Source organism: Tribolium madens, unplaced genomic scaffold, assembly GCF_015345945.1.
Source record: "Tribolium madens isolate multiple individuals breed KSU strain unplaced genomic scaffold, Tmad_KSU_1.1 Scaffold_3;HRSCAF=73;Tcas5.2_LG2, whole genome shotgun sequence".
Taxonomy (NCBI): domain Eukaryota; kingdom Metazoa; phylum Arthropoda; class Insecta; order Coleoptera; family Tenebrionidae; genus Tribolium; species Tribolium madens.
This window is the reverse complement of record NW_025401006.1, coordinates 9,985,947-10,005,282: the sequence shown is the minus strand read 5'-3', so window position 1 is coordinate 10,005,282 and position 19,336 is coordinate 9,985,947. Positions and strand designations below refer to the sequence as shown.

General features: G+C 34.8%; 2 protein-coding genes across 6 annotated transcripts; one reads left to right on the top strand and one right to left on the bottom strand.

Moving 5' to 3' along the window:
- Positions 1 to 265: 265 nt before the first annotated feature.
- Positions 266 to 2,045, top strand: LOC123008087 (probable cysteine--tRNA ligase, mitochondrial). Its single transcript, XM_044403692.1, has 2 exons — positions 266 to 1,008; positions 1,055 to 2,045. Exons 1-2 carry the CDS (start codon positions 300 to 302, stop codon positions 1,849 to 1,851), a joined length of 1,506 nt encoding a protein of 501 aa, XP_044259627.1. The 5' UTR covers positions 266 to 299; the 3' UTR covers positions 1,852 to 2,045.
- Positions 1,883 to 19,262, bottom strand: LOC123008086 (spectrin alpha chain). 5 transcript variants are annotated; one of them, XM_044403687.1, is made up of 19 exons: positions 19,112 to 19,262; positions 18,037 to 18,307; positions 17,854 to 17,989; positions 16,810 to 17,796; positions 13,000 to 14,510; positions 12,811 to 12,945; positions 10,172 to 10,861; positions 8,184 to 8,465; positions 7,496 to 7,537; positions 6,989 to 7,333; positions 6,285 to 6,939; positions 4,627 to 4,822; positions 3,849 to 4,576; positions 3,459 to 3,799; positions 3,146 to 3,408; positions 3,058 to 3,081; positions 2,622 to 2,884; positions 2,229 to 2,566; positions 1,883 to 2,174 (listed from the first exon to the last, which is right to left on the bottom strand). In XM_044403687.1, exons 2-19 carry the CDS (start codon positions 18,283 to 18,285, stop codon positions 2,046 to 2,048), a joined length of 7,314 nt encoding a protein of 2,437 aa, XP_044259622.1. In that variant the 5' UTR covers positions 18,286 to 18,307; positions 19,112 to 19,262; the 3' UTR covers positions 1,883 to 2,045. The 5 variants fall into 5 exon arrangements, with proteins under 5 accessions (XP_044259622.1, XP_044259623.1, XP_044259624.1 ...); XM_044403688.1 differs by having other exon boundaries at positions 19,119 to 19,216; XM_044403689.1 differs by lacking the exon at positions 3,058 to 3,081.
- Between the last annotated feature and the right edge of the window lie 74 nt (positions 19,263 to 19,336).

Here is a 19,336-nt window from a genome sequence, read left to right as displayed (position 1 = left end):
ATTTTCCGGAAATAAAAAAAATAAAACATACTTACCCATACAAATGAAAAAAAAATATTTAAGAAAACCAAAATCACGACAAAACATGTTATATCACAAAAAAGTAATTAATTTTAATGATTTTGCTCTTTTCACTTTTTAGAAATAACCTCACTTACCGTTTTGAAAATTTCCCAATTTCCAAAATGTCAATTGTCAAAAACTATTTACCACGCCCTCTTGAAACCCAATGTTCATGAAATCCTCAAATATGATTGGATTCCAAGCACGTGTAGAAATGACAGTTCGATAACCTCAAAATGTTTACAAGAAATTTGTTAATTTTCACTCGAAAAACTCACAGATGGGTGAAACCCGCCGGCCACGACACTGGAATCAAAGTTTTCAATTGCATAACAAGAACTAAAGTCCCATTTATAGTGAAAAATAAAAATTTGGTGACATGGTACACCTGTGGCCCCACAGTCTACGACTCTTCTCACATCGGTCATGCCAGTTGTTTTGTAAAACTGGACATAATTCAAAGAATTTTGAGGCATTATTTCAATTTAAATGTAGTAACCGTGATGAATATAACGGACATTGATGACAAAATCATTGCAAGGGCAAACACTTCTAAAGTTTCAACAAGCGAATTGGCCAAAAAGTTTGAAACCGAATTTTGGAAAGACTTGGATGCTTTGGAGGTGAATCGGCCAGATTGCGTGTTACGAGTCACCGAAAATATGGAAATTATTAAAGACTTTATCCGGAAGCTTGTGGATAATGGAAAAGCATACAAATCTGAAGACAGTTCTGTTTATTTTGATGTTGGGGCGTATGATAATTATGCAAAATTACAAAATATTGGTGAAGACGCTCCGGAACCTTCCAAATTTAAAAAATCTAAGATGGATTTTGCGTTGTGGAAAGGGGCTAAACCAAATGAGGTTTCGTGGGACAGTCCTTGGGGCAAGGGGCGCCCAGGTTGGCATATTGAATGCTCAGCTCTAGCTAGTCATATTTTAGGTATAATTTCTTCAAAATATCCACAATAAAATGAACACGTTTTTAGGCCCAGAAATTGATGTCCACGCTGGTGGGATTGACCTACGTTTCCCACACCATGAAAACGAAGAAGCCCAGTCTTGTGCACGGCACTGTAAACCCCAATGGGTGAATTATTGGCTACACACTGGTCATTTACACCTAAAAGACAGCCAAAAAATGTCAAAATCGTTACATAACACGATTTCAATTAGCTCAATGTTGGAAGATGTCACGGCACCAGTTTTTCGCATGGCCTGTCTTATGTCACACTATAGGTCTAGAATGGAATACAGTAATGAATTTTTAATTACTGCTTCTAAAGTCCTAAAAAATTATACCAATTTTATTGATAATTGCGAAAGTTATTTAAATGGTTATTTAAAAGCCGAAGTAAATAATGATACAGTTAGTAAGTTGATTAATGAAAGTGCAAATCAAATTCAAAGAGCATTAATAGACGATTTTAACACATCTGAAGTGATAAGAACTTTAAATGAACTAATTTCAGCTGTGAATAGCATTTTACATTCATCTCGCACCGATTTGTGTAATACTAAATCAGTTGCTATCATAGGTGCTTCCAATTTAGTCTCCAATACGTTGAATATATTTGGAATAAATGTAAACAAAAAACAGTCACGTGTTTGTGGTAATTATGTTGATGTAATGAACATTTTAAATGATTTTAGACAGGAGATAAGACAGTTGGGGATTTCAAATAAGGATAAAAATGTTTTAGAACTGTGTGATCAAGTCAGGGATAACTTAAAGAATTTAGGAATCACGATAAAGGATCACGGAAAATTATCCTCATGGTCCTAATTAAATGTATTTTTTTTACTTAATAAAACAATTAAAACTATAAGCCATATATTTTGAAAAGGATAAATATAATCATCTCATACAAGTGACGTCATGCAAAACACAATATAAAATCAAGCTTAAAATAGTGCAACTGAAGTTAGTGATATTGCAAGAACAGAGCCCTATCCCTATTAAAACGACAAGCGAGTGTATTAATTCTGGAAGAGAGTGCGAGTAAATTCTATATAATCCAAGGCCCCGGCGATTGGTCGTTCGGTCTTGGGTTCGACGTAAGGTTTCATGCGTGCTACGCAATAATCGGCCATTTCCTTCGTCAAATTCTGAAACAAACAAACAAATCAGAGCTAACTCCCCTCAACCAACAAAAAACTTACAGCATATAACTCTTCTTGTGTAACATATGGCCTATCACCTGCAGTGATAGCCCTGAACGCCTTTTCAATTTCTTCCGAACTTTGAACATTCTCAGTTTCCTTGCTGATCATAAACGCCATATATTCCTGCAATGACACATGCCCGTCTCGATTTGGATCCACCACATCCAAAATTGCGTCGAATTCTGGATCAGGTTGGCCTTCTTCCACCATTGGAAGATCATAACCCAGCGCTCTTAGACAACTCTTGAATTCTTGATGGTTCAATTTTCCGGATTTCTCCTTGTCGAAATGTTTGAACATCATCGAGAATTCTTTAAGAGCGTCTTCACTCACACCTAAAAACCAAACAATTACTATTTTTGCCCTGATGGAGGCGAAGGACGGACGAACCTGATTGGTTGCGAGCTTGTATCTGTTGTTCAAGGTTATGCTGCATTCTCATGCCCAATTGGTCTAGTTGATCCCACTGTTGGGCTAAACCGACAGTAGAATGCTCAGTGTAGCGGTTATCAAGAATGAGATGTTCCTCGAGAATGGCCCCCAGGTCTTCGATTTTCTTCAAGTCGGAGCGACGGGCGCGCACTTCGGCAGCTTTGCGTTTGGTGGCTTCGAGTTGTTGCTCCAAGGAACCGGAGCCTTCCATCATCGATGTACTGTTAAAGAAATCAAGTAAGCAAAAATAAATTTAAATAACTGGAACTAGTAACACAATCAACTTCAACATTTGTTAATCGACAAAAGCAACACGCATTTTTTTAGTTATTAAACCAATAACTCTTTAATGCGATTATTACAGAAGAAACTGTTAGTTAACACCACTATTTACCCGTCCCAACCCAAAATTCGATAACTGAAATTAAACATTTCATGAGAATGACCGAACAAAAAAATGTTCAGTTTTCGCTACTACTTACCGAGTTTCTGTCAACCATTGATGGAACGCATTTGCATGCTTAGCAAATTCCTTCCTCAACTTATCATTTTCTTCCTGTCTCTGAGCTTCCTTATTCAACTCAACATCCCTCTCGGCGATAATCTTCTGCAAGTTCCTCCAAGTTTCTTCCAAAGCTTCCATATTAAACCAAGTGTAGGGATTCGGTCCAACATTGAAGCTCTTGATTTGTTGATCCAAAGCTGCCAAAGCTTCAAAATCGGCTTGCGCGCTCGACAGAGACGCCTGAATTACAGTAATTAGAAAAAATCCAATTTTATTCAAATTCTAAATACCTGGAACTGTGCATGAGCCTCTCTCAACGCTCTGATCTCCTCAATCGAATTGCATCGCACCGGATCGGTTAAATCCTCCTCAGCATTTTCAAACCAAGAATTGAACGCTGATGCTCTCTTGGCAAAAGTGAGGAAAAGATCTTCAATTTGTCGAAATTGATCTTGCATGTGGAGAAGTCGCTGTTTGCGGGCGTCCGAATCAGCTAACAATTTCTGCCATCTGGCGATCACATCGGCGTGACGTTGCAAAATCGCCGGACTCTGATCGTGATTCGAAGCGATCAATTGGTCCTTAAGGGCGGTGATATTCTGAATACCCTCGTGCTCAAAAGCCGTGAGACCTTAATCACAAAATTAACAAAAATCAAACACACCCCTAAAACAACAAACCTGCATCAAATGTCTCCTGTTTTGTAAGCAACGTCTGCACCGACGATAAATCCCTGCCATACTCCTCGCTCTTCACATGTGTTTCTTTATCAGCAATCCAACTTTCAACAACATCCGCCTTCCACATAAATTGCAAATAGGCCGAATTGTCAATCAATTTCGCCTTGCGTCGACCAGCCAAAGCCGCCAAATGGTCCAATTTAGTTTGCAATTGTTGGCAACGCTGGTTAATGCTATCAGCATGATGGTTTCCTTCCGTGACCAACTTCTTCCCAGCATCGTTGATATCCTTGCATCTTTCTCTGTGAGCTTGAAAATCGGTTTCAAAAGCGTCATGTTTCTTCAATAAACCTTGAACTGCAGCCATGGTATCGCCGTAATCTTCAACACTCAACAACTGTTGTTTTTCACTAATCCAAGCTTCCTCTTCTTCGACTTTAGCCAGGAATTGTTGATAAGTCAAAGACTCGTCCAGTTTTTGACCACGAGTGGCCGCCAATTGTTTCAATTCGGCCCAAGCTTGGTTCAAGGCTTTGAGACGTTGCTCGATTTCGGGTACACCAAGATTTGACACGTCCATTAATTTCTCGCCCGCTTCTTGAACGGCTTGAATGGCCGGTTCGTGAGACCCCAATTCGGCTTCGAGACGTTTATGCTTCTTTTTCAAATTCTGAACGCCAGTTAAGTCACGTCCGTAGTCATCTGAACCCACCAAAAGCTTCTTCTCCCTGTGAAAAATTTACTTTATTTTGATGTCACAAAAATAAATTTGTATTACTTGATCCAGGATTCTTCATCGGCAATATCGCGGAAGAATTGATGCAAAGTATTGGCTTCGTTGAGACGCGCTTGTCTATGAGCGGCCAAATTCTTGATGCGTTCATAACGCTCATTGATCGATTGGCGTTTTTCTTGAATTGAAGCGGTGTCAAATTGACCGCTTTCGATAAGTGAATCGGCTTGATCATTCATATCTACAAAAAGTAATTTATTAGTACTTTTCAAAACTTATTGCTGAAATTGATTACAGGAACAGTACAGTCAACTTAAAACTGTTTTGCCGTTACAGAGCACTCTTTAGCCTACATTTTAGAATTATTAAGAACAAAGAGACTGTCCAAAGTTGAAATTACAGGAACCTGTAATTTTAACTTTTTTTAATTTGCTCGGGAATACGGATACCTAAAAAAGACCAGGATACGACACGATGTAAAACAAAACGTCCCCATTCGATAGTTCCGTTAGCGAGACCAGATAGCGCAGTTGTTCCTTTCCCGTTCAAGTTTTAAAAAAAAAAATGGCTGTATTTACATAACGGGGAGCAAAACGCAAGTAAAAATAATAAAAGCAGATAGAGCATTAAATTCTCAATAATAAGAGATAAAGGTAATGCAAAAATTTTATTGAAAACTATATTTAAAAAAATTTCAAACACTTAGCAATTTGCTCATATTTTTGAAAATGATACGAATACGGTTAAAAATAAAAGAAAAATATAAAAAAGAAAGTTGTAGAGAATGAAATTTCCAAGAAAAAGCTTCCAAGATGATACCTCTATCTTCAATGGTTTAGGTCCTAAAGACGTTCAAAGACGCTCAAGCGACGAATACGGCTCATTTTTACCGGTGGTTAAGAGACAAAAAATTAATTTAAACCTAAACGGTTGAAGATAGAGATATGGTCTCGCGGACTTTTTTTGTAGGAAAGTTAATTCTCTACAATTTTGTTTCCTACACTTTTTTTGTATCTTCAACCGTATTCGCAGCGTTTTCAAAAATATCAAAAACAGTATTAAAAATAAATTATAAACAATTATCAGTTTGCGTTCCGCTCAATATTTTTAAGAACGCTGCAAATATGGTTAAAAATACAAAAAAGTGTAAGAAACAAAATTGTAAAGAATTATAAACCATTAAAGATAGAGGTATGGTACTAGAAAATTTGATCTTCTACAACTTTCGTTCTTACATTTTTCTTGTATCTTTAATCGTATTCGCAGCATTTTGAAAAACATGAAACGGAGCACAGATTTTGAATTTTAATTTTTTTTTCTCATATTTCTCATGAAAATTTAGTAGTTCGTTTTTTACAGCTTATTAAGAATATAAAGCTCAAAATTTTTGCATTTTTTTCCAAGCAATTAGTAAATTGGTTGAATTTAAATTAATTGAAAACGATTTGAAACTGAGACGGTAAAACACTCTAAGCGCCCTCATTTTTACTCTGCTGTACTACTTTTTTTGGGCTCAAAAAAATCAAGCAATTTTGTACCTCGTTTCGTCTCCTAGTATGTAGTTCTCCGTAGCAGTTACAGAGCATTCTTTAGAATTATTAAGAACAAAGAGACTGTCAAAGTTGAAATTACAGGAACCTGTAATCGGTTTTTAATTTTTTTTTTGTAATTTGCTCGGGAAATATTGAAAGATATTCAATTACCCTTAATCCTGTCCTCATGGGCCTGGATATCAGCCTCGACCAACTGATGCTTCTTCATCAAATTCTGCACCGAAGCCAGATCCTTCCCAGCATCTTCACTCGTCAACAAACTCTCGACTTCGCCTAACCAGAAGTCCAAATCTTTAACGGCCGCAATGTAAGTTCTTTGTTTGTTCGCTTCCTTCAATTTCATCGATTTTTCGGTGGTTTTGTGAGTCAAAAATTCCCATTGATCGGCAATTGATTCGAGTCGCTTTTGCACAGCCTCTTCCGACCCGGCGCATTGTCTTTTCTCGATCAAATTCGCACCGTTTGACAGAACTGACTGAATCCTATCGGCGTTTGCAGCTAATTCAGCTTCGAACGCTTGATGTTTCTGATGTTTCGATTGGATGTTGGCCGGATCTTTATAACTTTCTTCAGTCGCAAGTTGTAATTTTTCAGCGATCCAGTTTTCAATTTCATCGGCATCGCGTGAGAATTGTTGTAAGGTTTGACTTTCGCCGAGTTTTGAACGTTTTTCGATCAAAGCTTCTTTGAGATGGCGCCATCGATCCAAGACTTGTTTACGCTTGTTGTCGATGTCTTGGGACGCGTAGTGTTCGTTTTGGATGAGTTGGTTGGCTAAGCTTTCAAGTGCGGCAATTTTTTCCTCCTAATTAAACAATTTAATAAATTGAACAACAAATGAGAATAAGGCTTACATGGGCATTGATAGCTTTATCAAAATCTTCATGTTTCTTGATCAATGCCTCAACATTGTCGGTGTTGGAATCGACTTCATCTGATGCAAGGAAAGCCTCTCGGTCGGACATCCAGTTTTCTGCTTGTTCGCAATCCCTGTAGAAGAGATTCAAGTCGAGATTTTGGTCCAATTGGACTCGTCTTTCAATCCAACGTGTCTCTAATTCTTTGCGAAATTCGTTGAGTTGTTCTAGTTTTTCTTGAATTTCGGGACTTGCATAATGTTGAGAACTGAGGAGTTGTTGGCCGAATTGTTCAAGTGCGTTGAATGTTCCCGCACGAGCATCAATTTCAGTTCTATGTTCCTATCAAATAAATTTAAATGTAAATGAAAATTCAAAACGACCAGAAAAACAAAAGTAAAGCAGTAAATGAGGAATTAATTGCAATTTGATAAACCAACACACGCCCATAAAATTGTTAGTACTATCGAAAGTGATTATAAACACTCTGGGGCAATTGTGTACCTGAGGTAGTCCACAACGTGCATCTATTTCAGCTCTGTAGTTCTAGAAATCAATGCAAACAAAAGAAATCAGTTCACATGTTTGAGTATGTGTTTGCGATTATGTGAGCGTGAAAAATGTAAAAATACATGGTTTTGTGGCAATTAATACAAATATATTCGATGATAACGCTAAAACAGCATTTATTAGTTTGTTTTTATTTAAAAAGTTTTGAAAAATAACTATGAAAACACACGTCTTCATTTTAATTTGTTACTAATTCCAGCAGGTTTTGAGGTGCTTTGTGAAACTAACAATTTTTCCTCTTTATGGTGTTTTTGACTATTTCACCACTTCTTTTTGAAGGCTGTTTTTAATTTAAAAAATGTTTTTGTTCCAATTTATTTAAAAAAATTAATAAATAGACCTTTATTAGTTTTTATGAAATAGAAAAATACGAAAATTTCCTTTATAAGAATATGGTTTGTTTAGATGATCAACCAATACATAGTAAATATCTCGTTTTCATTCAAAATTCGGAAATAATCATACTTTTTAATATTTAAGACAACCTAATAAAATGTGTATTTTGTTTTTATTGATGGTTATGTTTCAACATACACCCTTAGAGCATTCTGTTTATTTATATACATTCCAATATTATACACAAATGCTCGTGCAACTCCTCGAATACACCTCAAAATCCTACCTGATGACGTTCAATCAGTGCCTCTGATCCCGTAACATCACTAGCCAACTCAGTAGACGTAACCAATCCGAGCATAGAATTCATCCACGCCATTAAATCGCGATGATCATTGAGGAAACGTTGCAAATCGTACGAATCGAGCAACTTTTCTTTACGATTATTCGCTTTAGCAGTCAATTGTGTCCACAATTCGTTGATTTCCTCTTGTTTAGCTCGAGTCTGCTCGGCACTTTCCGGATGAGTTTGGACCAATCGGCCGGCAATCTCATCTAGTTGTTTAATCTGTAACAAAACAACCATATTTCGCATTGTTTTCTTGATTATAAATGTAGTCCGGTCAAAATAGACATTTCAAATAACTAAAATTCCAGAAACAGAGCTAAATTTTGGTGGAGATCTTAGGTACACCATTAGGAATAAAATGTCAAAAGTCTCCATCGATCCCATGTGTGCTAAAAAAGTTATTCGGGGTCAAAGGTCAAAATTTGACGTTTTTTAGATTTTTTTCGAAAACGGTAAGTTTTATCAAAAAAGTAGCCCAGACAAAAATTATAGATCTTAAAATTATCTACAAAATGGTTCTTATACTTTGTTTCTAAGAATCACCATTCCTGAGATATCGCGATTCTAAAAGTTGAAGGAGTCACATTCTACATGATATGCACATACAGAGTGCGCCAGAACTCGAGCCCTAAAGAAGGTAGGGTAAGGTACCAGGAACATAGAAAAAATTTTAAAAAATTCTATCTATAAAAATTTCGAAGTTATGAGAGTTTAAATTTTGCACTTTGACTCTTATTTATTTCTGTAGGATAAATAATTTTCCCAGTTTTTTTGCTACAGGCTATTAGAAGAGAAAACAAGGAAGCTGTATTCTAAATTATAACTCTGTTTAATGTTATTTGTGGCTTTTGTTGACAAAAGTTTTGTACCTTCACTAAATAATCGTAAAAAAACATACAAAATCTTCAATATCATCAAATAGACATAAAAAATGTCAAATTTCAAAAAATAAAAGTCAAAATTTTTTGACAGAATTTTTTAAACATTTTTTCCATGTTTCTCGTATCTTAATTTACTTGAAATTTTTCTTCTATTTCATTAAACTTATAAATATCTCGATTCCATTAGAATTAAAAAGAATTTATTTTTTAATACATACAGGTGTTCAAAAAATCGCGCATTTTTTTGAAAGGGAGTAATTGGGTAGTCCCCAGGGTACTGAAAAAATGTTTAAAAAATTCTATCTGTAAAAAAATTTTGACATTAATTTTTTGATATTTGACATTTTTTTATGTCTATTTAATAATACTGATGACCTTGTATATGTTTTTTTATAATTATTTAATAAAGGTACAAAAAATTTGTCAATAAAACCCACAAATAACATTAAACAGAGTTACAGTTTAGGATACAGCTTCCTTGTTTCCGCTTCTAATAGCATGTAGCAAAAAAACGGAAAATTATTTATACTACAGAAATAAATAAGAGTCAAAGTGCAAAATTTAAACTCTCAAAACCTTGAAATTTTTATAAGTAGAATTTTTATTTTTTTTCTATGTTCCTGGTACCTTACCCTACATGGCATTTGTCTTTGGGGCGCGAGTTCTGGCGCACTCTGTATGTGCATATAATGTAGAACGTTACTCCTTCAACTTTTAAAATCGCGATATCTCAGGAATGGTGATTCTTAGAAAAAAAGTATAAAGACCATTTTTGTAGATAATTTTAAGATCTATAATTTTTGTCTGAGCTACTTTTTTGATAAAACTTACCGTTTTCGAAGAAAATTTAAAAAAAAAAACACAAATTTTGACCTTTGACCCCGAATAACTATTTTAGCACACATGGGATCGATGGGGACTTTTGACACTTTATTTGTAATGGTGTACCCAAGGTCTCCACCAAAATTTAGCTCTGTCGGAATTTTCGTTATTTGACCACTATTTTTATGACTAATTTGACCGGGCTAATGGGAAAAATGGTACCTTATCCCCTAAGGCGGCCAAATCTCTCTCCAACCCCTCATGTTTCCTCTGTAACGCTTGCACACTCCTCAAATCCTTCCCCAAATCATCATTGTTCAAAGCTTCATCTTTCTCCTGAATCCAATCAATGGTCTCATTCACATCCCTGTGGAATCTCTGAACCTCATGCGCCGACCCCAATTGATTAGCCCTCTCGGCCGTCAACTGCTGCAAAGACGTCCACTTCGTATTCAAATCCTCCATCTGTGTTTGAATCTTGAGCGCAGCTTCAGTTTGCCCCAAAGACACCAACTGCATCGCAATTTCGTTCATTTCGGCCAAACGCACTTCATTCGCTTTCAAATCGGTCTGGAAATCATCGAATTTCTTCTGCATTACTTCCACTTGTTCGAGATCTTCACCAACATCTTGGACTTGGGCGTGCATTTCTTTGTCCTTAATCCAGTTTGCGAGTTCGGCCGCTTCGCGAACCAAAACATACGCTTTGACTGTTTCGTTGAGTTTGTTTTGACGTTCGCGAGCGAGAGCGAGGAGACGGTCATATTGGGTGTTGATTTGGTTTTGTCGGGCAGAGATGGAGTTGTTGTCGACAAGGTTTTGTTGAGAGGCTGTGAGACCGGCGTCCACTTTTTTCACATAAGCCGCAGGGACGAAGCCTTGGCGGTCGTGGATTTCCACTTTCCACCAATCCTAAAAAAAAATATGTTTAAAAAAATGAGCATTTCTAGTTACAAAAAACAAGTACCGAAAAATGCTCTGTTTTAGACTTGTTAATTAAATTAGATATGGCAATATTAAAAAGGAAAAACGTTACGATCATCTTCGAAATGATAAGATAAAAATTCTCTTTTGATAAGTTTCATTACGCTACACAAACTCTTTTGGAACTGTACTATCATTAATTAAACATTTCATTTGTGTATATTTAAAATAAGATTTACGTAACAAAATGATAATTAAATCATACTACAAAAATAAAACACTTAATTATTTAATTTTATTATATAGAAGATTTTGCTTTAACACCCTAGTGTTAACTAGTGGCTCCAATAAAGCATTAATCTGAAAAAAAAACTAAAAAATATAGTTTTCATTAATTAATTTTATTTATAAATATCTTCAAAATAAATGTTTCAAGTTAAAAAAAAAATTTTTGTATTAAAGCGATTTATAAAATTCATATTTTGTCAAAACACATTTATTTAAGGGGATTCCACCCGTATTCTTCTTATGGGAATTACAATGTAAACTCGATCTAAAATATCTCGGAAACTAACTGGAATTTTTGCTTAATTTTTTTTTTAATAAAAGATATGTGTGATAACAGAGGCTCAATTTTTGCTTTTTTCAAAAAAGGTAGTTATTAATTTTTTATCGAATTAAATGTATTTTCTTTTTTGTTGTTTAATTTTTTTTTAATTCAGCCCCTATCAAATAATGTAGATAAGTAATACGCAAAATATATCTTCAAAATATTGAAAAATGTAAAAATGCCAGCGAATCGGATTAATAATTTTTAAAACTTTTATCTCTTATAAGTTCTCTCTTTCCATTGTATCTCCAGTTGGGTTCGACCGAGGTAAATGCCACAATTGCTAAATAATCCCGATATTTACTTTATTCTTGAGGTTTTAACACAATTAAAAATAATTATCAAAAATGTAGTAAGTACATTTTTTTTGCTCATGTCGATTTTGTCAGATAAAAATCTTTATTTTTATAACATGCAATTTTCAATAGTAATTTGTTTTTGAGTGACGACGTTATCATGACATTTTTAAGAATTGTAAATAAAAAACAAATTTTTTACGAAATCAGTTGTACAAAAACTTGTAAATTAGTTTCCTGCTTATTGTCACGATGTCAATAAATTGCACTAAATCTGATGATTACTTAAAAAAACTAATTTTGTCTGACAATAATAAATTCTTGAAAAAAATATTTTGTTTTGTTAGAGAGCGAAAATTTAATAGACCGATATTTTTAATAAACTAGTATATAAAATTCGTGGTTTTCAAAAAATTTTTCAACATTAATATTGGAGCAGAAATCTAAAAATTGTTTTAAAGAAAATTGTCAAAATTAACAAAATGTGAAAATAAATATTCATGTAGTTATAAAATACAATTTGATTGACGACGTGTTTTATGGAATACACTTCTCTTGGCATATTGTCAAGTTTAATATTATTTTGACCAATTGCTTCATAATAATTTCTGAATTTAATAAAATTTCTAATTTAATATTAAAATGAAAAACAACACGAATTTTATAGTTTCTTAAAAATCTCGGACTATTAAATTTTCGCACCTTAATGGTCGCTCGAATTACGACTACGACTTTAATTTTAAATTCGAATTTAATTAGGGCTAAAATAAATATAAAATAAAAACAAAATCAAATTCATAAATGTGTAAAAAACCCAAGCACCAACAATTTCAATTTTAGGGATCTTTTACAATCCTTTTACATCAATCCTACGGCTGTACGAAATAATATCTCGTTTACTGTTTTCCCCACGTCGATTCTTTATTTTTTCATACGTCAACAAAAAACCTCGCTTCTTCAAATTTACCGTTAGCTTTTGGGTAGAATCCCCTTAATTTTTAAATTATCCGTTTTTGCATTTTTTAACTCACCTTGTTGCTGGAATTCAAAAGATGCAACAAATCGCCTTTCTTCATGGAAACTTCGCGAGCGGATTTCTCGGTATAATCATACAAAGCTTGCACTGTTTCTCTTCCAGTAACGTCAACAACTGGTGGTTCTTGTTGCTAAATTAAACAAAATTATACCAAACTGATTTTACTTCAATTTCAATCACTTACCCTACAATTGCGAGCTTGTTCTTTCAGAGCTTCAATCGTATTTCCAAACGCGATCAAATCACTCATCAGAGCTTCATGTTTCTTCAATAAAGCCTCGGATGAATCTTCATCTTTCCCGTAATCAGTATTGTTCACAATCGGTTCTTTTTCCTTCATCCACGATTCGGCCTCGTTAGCATCAGCATAATACTGATGAGCTTGTAGCGAATCATCCAAATCTTGCTTCCGCTGATTGGCTTTCTCCTTCAACTGTACCCAATGGTCATTCAGAGCATTGACTCTGTTACGAATCTGGTCACTGGCAAAATGCTCATCTTCCATCATTTGTTTACCGGCTTCGACAACAGCACTAATGCGAGCATCGTGATTGTTAATTTCAGCTAAAACGGCTTGATGTTTCTTGATCAAATTCTGTACTCCTATCAAATCACGTCCTCGAGTTGTCCCCGCTGCTATTGGTTCCTTCTCCCTAATCCAAGCTTCCTCATCTTCGATGTCTCTAAACAACTGTTGTACTTGCAAAGAATCCAAAAGACGTTGTTTCCTGATGGCCATCGGAGTCTGCAACGCTGTGTATCGATCAGTCAAGACTTTCTGTTTGTGTGCTATGTTATCAGCGTCGAAATGGCCGCGTTCGACGAATTGATTAGCGGCAGCTGTGATTCCTTCAATGCGATCTTGATGAGACGCAACATCGGCTTCTAATAAAGCATGTTTCTTCTGAAGATTTTGGACGGAGGTGAGATCTTTGCCATAATCTTCAGACATGAGTTGGCCTTCAATTTCAGACAGCCACAACTCCACATCTTCAATCGTACGATTGAATTGTTGTTGTTGACTCGCTTCTTGCAATTTGGAACTTTTCTTGTCAGTTGATTGGACTAAAGTTTCCCACAAGTTGACAATTTCTTCCATACGGGATTGAATCCTAGGCGCTGCGTAATGTCTAGCATCCACCAATTCTTGTCCAGTCGAAGTAATATCTTCCATTCTTGTTTTATTTGCATTGAGTTCTTGTTCAAAATTCTGATGTTTCTGTACCTTTCCACCTAAATTAGTCGGATCTAGATAACTCTCATCAGTGGCAAATTTAAGTTTTTCATTGATCCACCCTTTCGTTTCGTCGCAATCGCGTTCAAATTGTTGCAATTTATAAGCATCTTCCAGAAGAGCTCTTCTTTGAGCTGATTTCTCTTTAAGAGCTGATCTACGCTCTAAAAGCATTGCTCGTCTTTGTGCCACGTCATCAGCAGCATAATGTTCGCCATCGATTAATTTGGTCGCAAATTCGTCAAGAGCTTTGATTTTCTCTTCTTGTGCAGCAAGTGACTTTTCGAAATCTTCGTGTTTTTTGATAAGGGCTTCGACGGAGTCTAACGAGTCGCCCAAATCTTCGTTGGCCAAGAAGGCTTCTTGTTTGGCCATCCAGGTGTCGGCTTGTTCGGTATCGCGATAGAAAAGTTGCAAATCCATGCATTGCTCGTATAGAATGCGCCGTTCTTCCCATAATGCTTAAAAAAAAAAACAAAAAAATAGCCACTTTCAAATACAAACGACTAATTATTATTAAGGCTCGGATTATATGCAAAATGCATATTTGTTATTAAGAGGTATATCAACAAAATTGTAAGTTTTCTATGCATCTCTAATGTTTTTTGATTAAAATAAGCCAATTAAAAAATGCATATTTAGCATATTTTGGCAACTTCGCGCATATTTTAGGAAATAATACATATTTGTGCATATTTTCTTCAAATCACAAATTTCCGATTAAAAATTTCAATTCAAGTTAAAAATTGGCCAGTTTAAGAAAAATGATCCGATTACAAAATATGTTAAAGAGAAAACAACCAGTAATTCGTAAGCCGGACTCAAAGAATTAGTATCTTGCTGAGTGTTTCCTTTTTAAATTCGTGAATATGTAGTTTAGAATCAAACGGTTTTTTTATTAATTATTTGCCTCGGTAAAATAATAATTAATATAAAATAAAGTACTATAAAAAATCTGTTTTTATTTTCAAAACGAAATTTTGTTTTGCTTTGACTTATGCGATTTTTATTGCCAAAATTGTAATTTACGTATTTTTTTTTTTAATTAATAAAAAGTAGATAGTCTCTAACACAGTTGTTTTTGAGAGAGTATACAAAACATTTTTTAGTGGGTTACCATTTAAAAAAATTAAAATTTCTGTAGAACTCAAAAACAAAACAAAAATCGAAAAATTTTATTCTTGATAAAACATTTAATTCATCAATTAGTTTTTAAAAAAATAAATAGTTTAAGCAAAAAATGTTTGGTCCCATACTTTATATTCACCTGGTATAAAACGAATAAATCCTTCTATGTGGATAAGTACTTGCCTGCAAATGAATTTTGGCAAAATTGTTTAAAGTGATGTGATCTGAAAAGTACAGATTTCATAGAAAGTCTTAATTACTAGGTTATTAAAATGGCTTGTCTGAGGCAAAACCAATTTATTTATTCTCTTTCGTTCATCGTGTGCGGTTCAAGATGATGAAAATACAAACTTTAGTGTACTCGCGGACAAAAATTTATTCCAACTTTGATTTTTTATTGTTAAAAGTTTTGCATCTCGATGCATATTTGGCAAATATTCGAGCGTATTTCTTAATATTTTGTGCATATTTTTGTGAAAATACGTGCATATACAGGGTGTTCGATCCAAGTCGCCCTGGCCGATAACACCTAAACTTACTTATTTTCAAAACTAATTTTTCAAATAATACTATTCATTCCTCGTTTTCTTAGTAAATGAATCAAATTTTTTTGGCACATCTGGTGTAGCAGGAAATGCTACCAAATTTAGTTTTTCAAATGGAACACCTATGTTTTTCTGCTCGAAACAATAATAATTGGCATGAAAAATACGGTAAACCACTATTTACTACATTTTACTTTACATAATGCACTCGGAAAACTTAAATTTTTGAATTTTATTGCAAAATTTTGCAACGTAGGCGGATTTTACTTGTCAAGGTATTCATGCAAAAAGCAATATGATTGTATTTAAATGTTAGTTTGACAAAGCCTAATTTGTCAATAAATCTTATTGAGATCTTTAATAATGGATGATATTAACTACGACGGATTGAAGTGTTGAAGTGTTTTTTGCAATAAAAATAGAGCGGAAGCTGAAAGACAGTAGAGAGAAAAATACTCAAATAGAGTTCACCCAAATCGTTGGAGATTTAGTCAAATTGCAAAACAACTGAGACGAATAGATTCGCTTCTTAAAAATAAAAAACCTGTGGTTCTTTGTGAAAAACAAGAAAATAGAAATCTGAATGTTCTGTTATCAGTGGAAGAAAATCCAAGAGTTTCCATAAGAGAACTCGCTCATCAACTGACAAATTAGATTTGTCAAACGAACAATTAAACTGTATCCAAGCATTTTTTTATTCACACCTTTCTTTTAAAATTAAAAATCAGGCTACGAGACCAATTTCCTTATAAAATTCTAAGATTTAAGATGTTTTTTGATTGCATTGTGTTACGCAAAATGTAATAAATAGTGGTTTACAGTATTTTTCATGTCAATTATTATTGTTTGGAGGAAAAAAACATAGACGTTCCATTTGAAAAACTAAATTTGGTAGCATTTCTGGCAACACCGGATGTGCTAAAAAAATTTAATACATTTATTAAGAAAGCCAAGAACTAATATTATTATTACTTAAATATTTACTTTTTGAAAAAAAAGAAGTAAGTTTAGGTGTTATCAGCCGGAGCGACTTGGACCGAACACCCTGTATATACTTTACATTCATAAAACAGACATTTCTACTTACCCAGCAGAGAATTTTTATCAGAGACCAACGTGGACAACTTCTCTTTGACCTCATCGCTCGCATAATGTCCATTCTCCAAGAGCAATCTTCCTGCTTCAGTCGTTGCAGCAAAACTATCCTCTCGTGCATCAATCTCTCCTCTGTGTTCCTGATGCCTCTCCAAAAGTGCCTCAGCCCCGGCAACATCCTTGGCCAACTCATCGGCGGAAATAATCGCCTTCATGTCATTAATCCAAGAGACCAAATCTCTAAAATCGGACAAAAACCGATGCAAAGCATACGATTCCAACAATTTATCTCTTCGTTCTTTAGCTTTAGCTGTCAAGCTTTGCCAATAATCCTCAATTTCGGCTCTTTTCGACTGAATCTGATCCCCATGATCGCCATGAATGGCACACAATCGATCGGCTTCTTTCCCGATTGTTGATACCTTGTCTTCAAGGGCCGCCAAGTCCCTTTCCACTCCTTCGTGTTTCCTTTGAAGGGCTTGAACGCTCGCCAAATCGCGTCCGTAGTCGTCAGATGACAAAACAACGTCCTTTTCAGCGATCCAAGCGACAGTTTCGTCGGCATCTCGATTAAATCTTTGAATTTCGTGAGCGCCGTAGAGCTTGTCTTGGCGCATCAGAGTCATCTGTTTGAGGCGTTGCCACGCATTGTTGAGTTCCTCTTTGCGAGTGATGATTGTATCGCGTTCAGGATGACCGTCTTGGAGAAGTTTATCGGCGAGTTCATTGACTTGGGTAACGCGGTGTTCCTGCGACGCCATGTCTTTCTGGAATTCGTCGAATTTGCGTTGGAGGACTTCGACATGTTCAAGGTCATGTCCAAACTCTTCGGTTGTAAGGAAAGTGCTTTTGTCGTTAATCCAGAACATAACTTCATCGCATTGACGGATGAATTGCACCAAAACTAGAGCTTGTTGCAATTTCATCCCTTTTTCGGCGAGTTTCGACAGGAGTTGTTCCCAAAGTCGGTGAAGCTCCTCTACACACATAAAACACAATCAAAAAAACACAAAAACATCATTTTAATTTTAATTACCAAGTCTGCGACGAATCGTTTCAGACTCGTAGTGATTTTGATTGATCATTTCGCGTCCTTGGTTGTCTAATACAACGATTGCATTGCTATGGGCAGCAACTTCAGCCTCAAAAGCTTGATGTTTTTGGATTTTAGCCTAAAATTTTTAATAAAAACTCAATTTTTAAATCCATGATAATTTACTTGTAAGTTAGTAGGATCTTTGTAGCTTTCATCGGAAGCTGCTTGCAACTTTTCAAGGATCCATGATTCAAGTTCGTCTGCGTCGCGTTTGAAATATTGGAAACGTCGCGAATCTTCTAATTTTTCTCTTTTTGCTCGGGCATCAGCCTTGAAGTTGTCATATCTAGATAAAACCTGTTGACGTCGTTCTTGGATATCTTCGGCTGTTTCGAGAATCTTCACTTCTTTGGGAGGAGGTATCTGATCCATAGTGAATCAGTTTCAAATACTTCTGCAAAAGAATTATGAATTATTTTACAAAATTATAATTTTTGTCTTCATTTAAACAAAAACAGTTTAAAAACATTTTGTTTTTAAAATAAAGGACCTAGTTTCACCTATAGAAATTTTTTATCCACAATTTTTTGTTAATGACAAATTTAGCAATCAAATCTCCTAAACTCCTTATCAATTTCAAGGTAGTGATTTTTATTAAAAAACATGTAAGTAATTAAAGAATTTAAAAAAAAATCTTATCAAACCCAAGATATTACATAAACTAAATAAAAGTCCATCAAAGCATTATCCGATTACAACGTTGTATCTTTCATCCTTTTACACACACCTAATTCTTCTTAATTTAGGCACTTAACAAATTTAACTATGACATAACAGTGGGGAATGTGCATAGATGAGTGAGTAAACCGGCAGTTACAATAAACAAGAAATCTTCCCAAATGACCTACTTAAAATCAATACATGAACTTTTACCGCAATGAAGAAATTCCTTACTAAAACTTGTTTAATAAATTTTATAGCAAATTAAATGTTATTTTTGGTTTGGCTTTGCTCAATCAGAAAATAATTATTAAAATAAATTTTTTAAACGTTAAAAAAACATTTCTAAAAAATATGTACAATAATCTAAAATCATTCTTGAGATTAAAGGTTTTATCATCTTCAAAGAACGACAGTTTCGTGTGCTATAGTCGGGGTGAGGCAAACTCCAAAATTGTCTTGGGGTGTGGTACTAACTTGTACTTATATTTTCACTTATTATAGCTAAAAGTTATCCAAAATTTGACATCAAACAAACCTGGAACCTTTTCTGATAATAATCTAAGCACTTTGAAGTTTAAACGGTACACAAAACTCAGTTTTTATCCAAAAACTTTTACTTGACATTAAACATGGCACTCACTGGCAGACTATTGCTGGCGATGACGTCAGTTGCGTCAGTTTTAACGTATCAGTGACACCAACATCATGCAAATTACACATCTTTTTTTCGTTAAATTACGCTCAAAAACTTTTTCATAAT

Excerpts from the sequence above, each read along its gene's own strand:
- LOC123008087 (XM_044403692.1), top strand. The coding sequence starts at position 300 with ATGTTTACAAGAAATTTGTTAATTTTCACTCGAAAAACTCACAGATGG. Across the intron at positions 1,009-1,054 it reads TCTAGCTAGTCATATTTTAG|GCCCAGAAATTGATGTCCAC; the intron begins GTATAATTTCTT and ends ACACGTTTTTAG.
- LOC123008086 (XM_044403687.1), bottom strand. The coding sequence starts at position 18,285 with ATGGATCAGATACCTCCTCCCAAAGAAGTGAAGATTCTCGAAACAGCC. Across the intron at positions 17,990-18,036 it reads AAGATCCTACTAACTTACAA|GCTAAAATCCAAAAACATCA; the intron begins GTAAATTATCAT and ends TAAAAATTTTAG. Across the intron at positions 4,823-6,284 it reads CCATGAGGACAGGATTAAGG|ATATGAATGATCAAGCCGAT; the intron begins GTAATTGAATAT and ends TACTTTTTGTAG.